Below are 6,142 nucleotides of genomic sequence, written 5' to 3'. Positions count from 1 at the left end.
GCAAAAGGGGAGCGGGGAGAGGGGGGGAAAGGGGGGAGAGGAGAGTCAGGTCTGGCTCTCGGGGGGGGCCGGCGGCAGCTACCCCCCTTCCCTGCCCTATGGAGGCCTCCACGCTGGACCCTGCCTGTGCTGCCCAAATCGGGGGGTTCCCGGGGCCAGAGCCCCCCCCTTTTCCAACCCCCTCCCCCCCCAAGGGGTTCTCCCTGCCAGCAGGAAGGCAACGGATGCGTTTGCATCAGTAGCCACATTTTCACCCGCAGGGTGGCAAGTGGGGGATCCGGGCACTGAGCCCCCTGGATGGATATAACAACCCTGGGGGGTCAGCAATGCCCACCCCCACCCCAAAAAAAGGGCCCTGGGGGTGGGGGGCAGAACTGGGGGGCGGTTTTAGGGCTTTTACAGCAGACAGGATCCCGAGGGAGCCCTGTCACCTGTAACCTGGCTCGGTGGCAGGGAGCAAGCAGCTCCCCCCTCCCTTGCTCAGCTCAGCGCAGGGGGGGGCTAAATCCCACGTCACCCCATGGCTACTCCTATCTGACACCCCCACCTCGCACACGGTGAAGACCTTTCCGCACCCCGAAAGCGGAGAAACCCACCCAAATTCCCCCCCACACCCCCCCAAAAAACCCTCCAGGCCGGTCACCCACATCACACCGAGTCCTCAGAGCCAGCCCCATGGCAGAGGGACTGGAGATTTGGTAACTGGAATTTGGGGCTGATTTAAATGCCCCCCTCTCCCCCCACCACCACCACACTGGGATTTTGGGGGGATTTTTTGGCTGGTAAACTCCAGAGATATTTGCCAGCATCCCCCCCCTCCCCAAATCAGCCCCTTTTTGGCCCTCCCCATCCCTTTTTTTCCCCTTTTTCCATCCCTTCGGAGCTCTGGGGAGGCTGGAGGGTGGGTGACAGGCACGCAGAGGGGCTGGCGCAGCAGCTCCATAAAACACCCCCCCCCAAATTCTCTCTTTCCCTCCCCCCTCCCCTCCTCCCTTCACCCCTTTCCCACAACCCCAGGAGCAGAGGAGAGGCCTTACCTGACCGCCTGCAAAGATGACGGGAGAGCTGGATGGCTTGGGTCGGTAGGGGATGGTGACGCCCTTCGGGGGAGACTGGGTGACAGGCAGAGGGGACAGGTCAGACACAGGGTGACACTGGCACCAACAACCCCCCTCCCCAGGCACCAACACCCCACCTTTGGGTTTAAATCACCCACTTAGGAGGATGTAAAACAACCCCGTTTCTTTCAGAGGGGACAGGTCACACACCAGGTGACGCTGGCACCAACACCCCAATTCGGGTTAAAAATCACCTGCTTGGGACGATGTAAAACAGCCCCATTTCTTTCAGAGGGGACAGGTCAGACACCAGCTGACACGGGCACCGCTAAACCCCTCCCTGGGCACCAACACCCCAATTTAGGTTAAAATCACCCGCTTGGGAGGGTGTAGAACAATCCCATTTCTTTCAGACACTGGGTGACACTGGCACCGATAAACCCCTCCCTGGGCACTAACACCCCACTTTGGGTTCAAATGACCCGTTTGGGAGGTGTAGAACAACCCCATCTCTTTCAGAGGGGACAGGTCAGACACCAGGTGACATGGGCACCATTTAAACCCCTCCCTGGGCATCAACACCCCACTTTGGATTAAAATCACCCATTTGGGAGGATGTAGAACAACCCTATTTCTTGTGGAGGGGACATTAGACACCAGGTGACACTGGCACCAACACCCCGCTTTGGGTTAAAATCACCCACTTGGGAGGATGTAGAACAACCCCATCTCTAGCAGCTCCCCCCTCCCTTGCTCAGCTCAGCGCAGGGGGGGGCTAAATCCCACGTCACCCCATGGCTACTCCTATCTGACACCCCCACCTCGCACACGGTGAAGACCTTTCCGCACCCCGAAAGCGGAGAAACCCACCCAAATTCCCCCCCACACCCCCCCAAAAAACCCTCCAGGCCGGTCACCCACATCACACCGAGTCCTCAGAGCCAGCCCCATGGCAGAGGGACTGGAGATTTGGTAACTGGAATTTGGGGCTGATTTAAATGCCCCCCTCTCCCCCCAGGTTAAAAATCACCTGCTTGGGACGATGTAAAACAGCCCCATTTCTTTCAGAGGGGACAGGTCAGACACCAGCTGACACGGGCACCGCTAAACCCCTCCCTGGGCACCAACACCCCAATTTAGGTTAAAATCACCCGCTTGGGAGGGTGTAGAACAATCCCATTTCTTTCAGACACTGGGTGACACTGGCACCGATAAACCCCTCCCTGGGCACTAACACCCCACTTTGGGTTCAAATGACCCGTTTGGGAGGTGTAGAACAACCCCATCTCTTTCAGAGGGGACAGGTCAGACACCAGGTGACATGGGCACCATTTAAACCCCTCCCTGGGCATCAACACCCCACTTTGGATTAAAATCACCCATTTGGGAGGATGTAGAACAACCCTATTTCTTGTGGAGGGGACATTAGACACCAGGTGACACTGGCACCAACACCCCGCTTTGGGTTAAAATCACCCACTTGGGAGGATGTAGAACAACCCCATCTCTTTCAGAGGGGACAGGTCAGACATCAGGTGACATGGGCACCGATTAAACCCCTCCCTGGGCACCAACACCCCACTTTGGATTAAAGTCACCTGTTTGGGAGGATGTAGAACCCTATTTCTTGCAGAAGGGACATTAGACACCAGGTGACCCTGGCATCAACACCCCGCTATGGGTTAACATCACCCACTTGGGAGGATGTAGAACAACCCAGCAGCTCCCCCCTCCCTTGCTCAGCTCAGCGCAGGGGGGGGCTAAATCCCACGTCACCCCATGGCTACTCCTATCTGACACCCCCACCTCGCACACGGTGAAGACCTTTCCGCACCCCGAAAGCGGAGAAACCCACCCAAATTCCCCCCCACACCCCCCCAAAAAACCCTCCAGGCCGGTCACCCACATCACACCGAGTCCTCAGAGCCAGCCCCATGGCAGAGGGACTGGAGATTTGGTAACTGGAATTTGGGGCTGATTTAAATGCCCCCCTCTCCCCCCACCACCACCACACTGGGATTTTGGGGGGATTTTTTGGCTGGTAAACTCCAGAGATATTTGCCAGCATCCCCCCCCTCCCCAAATCAGCCCCTTTTTGGCCCTCCCCATCCCTTTTTTTCCCCTTTTTCCATCCCTTCGGAGCTCTGGGGAGGCTGGAGGGTGGGTGACAGGCACGCAGAGGGGCTGGCGCAGCAGCTCCATAAAACACCCCCCCCCAAATTCTCTCTTTCCCTCCCCCCTCCCCTCCTCCCTTCACCCCTTTCCCACAACCCCAGGAGCAGAGGAGAGGCCTTACCTGACCGCCTGCAAAGATGACGGGAGAGCTGGATGGCTTGGGTCGGTAGGGGATGGTGACGCCCTTCGGGGGAGACTGGGTGACAGGCAGAGGGGACAGGTCAGACACAGGGTGACACTGGCACCAACAACCCCCCTCCCCAGGCACCAACACCCCACCTTTGGGTTTAAATCACCCACTTAGGAGGATGTAAAACAACCCCGTTTCTTTCAGAGGGGACAGGTCACACACCAGGTGACGCTGGCACCAACACCCCAATTCGGGTTAAAAATCACCTGCTTGGGACGATGTAAAACAGCCCCATTTCTTTCAGAGGGGACAGGTCAGACACCAGCTGACACGGGCACCGCTAAACCCCTCCCTGGGCACCAACACCCCAATTTAGGTTAAAATCACCCGCTTGGGAGGGTGTAGAACAATCCCATTTCTTTCAGACACTGGGTGACACTGGCACCGATAAACCCCTCCCTGGGCACTAACACCCCACTTTGGGTTCAAATGACCCGTTTGGGAGGTGTAGAACAACCCCATCTCTTTCAGAGGGGACAGGTCAGACACCAGGTGACATGGGCACCATTTAAACCCCTCCCTGGGCATCAACACCCCACTTTGGATTAAAATCACCCATTTGGGAGGATGTAGAACAACCCTATTTCTTGTGGAGGGGACATTAGACACCAGGTGACACTGGCACCAACACCCCGCTTTGGGTTAAAATCACCCACTTGGGAGGATGTAGAACAACCCCATCTCTTTCAGAGGGGACAGGTCAGACATCAGGTGACATGGGCACCGATTAAACCCCTCCCTGGGCACCAACACCCCACTTTGGATTAAAGTCACCTGTTTGGGAGGATGTAGAACCCTATTTCTTGCAGAAGGGACATTAGACACCAGGTGACCCTGGCATCAACACCCCGCTATGGGTTAACATCACCCACTTGGGAGGATGTAGAACAACCCTATTTCTTTCAGAGGGGACAGGTCAGACACCAGGTGACGCTGGCACCGACAACCCCCCTCCCTGGGCACCAACACCCCACTTTGGGTTTAAATACCCACTCGGGAGGACATTGAACAATCCTATTTGTTTCAGAGGGGACATTAGACATTGGGTGACACTGGCTGACGACCCTTCACCCCAAGCACCAATGCTCTGCTTTGGGTTAAAATCACCCCTTTGGGATGACACACAACAATCCCATTTCTTTCAGAGGGGACATGAGACACTGGGTGACACTGGCACCCACAAACCCCCATCCCGGGCACTAACGTTCTGCTTTGGGGTTAAAATTGTCCATTTAGGAGGAGGCAGAACAATCCTATTTCTTTCAGAGGGGACATGAGACACTGGGTGACACCAGCACCCACAAACCCCCACCCTGGGCACCAACACCCCACTTTGGGTTAAAATCAGCCCTTTGGGAGGGAGAACGTGGAACAATCCTATTTCTTTCAGAGGGGACATTAGACATCAGGTGACACTGGCACCGACAATCCCCCCTTCCCCAGATGCCAATGCTCCACTTTGGGTTTAAAACGGCCACTTTGGGAGGATATAAACCAATCCCATTCCCCGGGAGGAGGGAGGGAAGCCGGAGCAGTGTGTGAGGGACATGTGGGACAGCAGTGTCACCCTGAGGGGTCACCACAGAGCTGCAGGTGACACCAGCAGTGGGTGAGCAGCTCCAGAGGCCCCACTCGACCCCGGGTTTAATTAAGCAGCTCCAAGCCTCACCTGGATGAGGCTCTAATCCCCAGCTTTATCCCATTGCTCCGTCCTCAGCGGTTTCCAATCATTAGATGGGCCGCAGCTCATCAAGGGCAGGGGGGGGGTCCTTCCCCAGGGGGCAAGGAAGGGGGAGATGTGCCCCCAAAAAAAAGCCTCAGGGGGTCAGGGGGGGTGGGTTTACCTCAAGCATGACGACGCAGATCTGTTTGACGCACTCGATGATGGACTGTGGGATCCCAGCAATGGTGATGGCTCGCTCGGTGGAGTTGGGCAGCATGTCCCCCGCCACCTGGACCTGCGCCCCCGTGCTCTGCCAGAGGTTAAAAATAAAATCCCTCAGACCCCAAAGGAGGGCTGTGACCTCAGCGACAAACCCCGCCGCTGGGTTATACATAGCCAAAAACCGGGGGGCAGCCCCCCCTCTTCCTCCTTTTCACCTCCCCCACTCCCCTCCCCAAAATAAAGTGCTTTAATCCCAGCTGGAAATAATTCAGGCATCAGGAGCCCGGGGCAGTGAGAGGGGGACCTGGGTTGTAGCTTTTCCCTGTAACCCAAGTCAAGCAGAGTGGAGCTGGAGGGAGTTAATCCCCTGGCAGCACTGGGTGATGAGGGGCATTATCGAGGGTGGCACAGGGTTGGCAGCACATCCCCCCCCAAAAAACAACTGGGAAAAGGCTTGTGGGGGGAGCACAGATTGAGAGTAAGAGGTAGAGAGAAGCAGGAACCCAAGTCTCAGTTTCTCCAAGGACTAAAAATCCAAAAAGCTCTTAAAAAGCCAAGTGACACCACGTCCTGGGAGGGGGGGGGCAAGGCAAGGATTTTGTCCCTGGGGGCCACCCAAACCCTGGGTTATTCCCCCCTGGAGCTGCCCAACACCCACCTCTCGTATCTCTTTGATCTTGCAGCCTCCTTTCCCAATGAGGGAGCCACACTGGCTGGCAGGGACCACAAGCCGGAGAGTGACCGGGGGCCGGCTGGCGGCCGTACTGTTGGTCATGGAGCTGCTGATGTCCTGTGAGGAAGAGGAGAGGGCTCAGAGAAAGGGGGGGGGGGGAG

General features: G+C 56.9%; 1 protein-coding gene across 1 annotated transcript in view; it reads right to left on the bottom strand.

The window, feature by feature from the left end:
- Window positions 1-6,142, bottom strand: part of PCBP2 (poly(rC) binding protein 2) — a 23,759-nt gene that overhangs the window by 15,097 nt on the left and 2,520 nt on the right. Inside the window, exons 4-6 of the mRNA XM_014959291.1 lie at window positions 5,967-6,098; window positions 5,268-5,396; window positions 3,355-3,429 (exon numbers count right to left, since the gene is read on the bottom strand). Of these exons, the coding sequence (XP_014814777.1) occupies window positions 3,355-3,429; window positions 5,268-5,396; window positions 5,967-6,098 (336 nt within the window). The remainder of the gene's footprint in view (window positions 1-3,354; window positions 3,430-5,267; window positions 5,397-5,966; window positions 6,099-6,142) is intronic.

The sequence above is a fragment of the Calidris pugnax genome, unplaced genomic scaffold, assembly GCF_001431845.1.
Source record: "Calidris pugnax isolate Ruff unplaced genomic scaffold, ASM143184v1 scaffold324, whole genome shotgun sequence".
NCBI lineage: Eukaryota > Metazoa > Chordata > Aves > Charadriiformes > Scolopacidae > Calidris > Calidris pugnax.
This window is presented reverse-complemented; position numbering and strand designations above follow the sequence as displayed.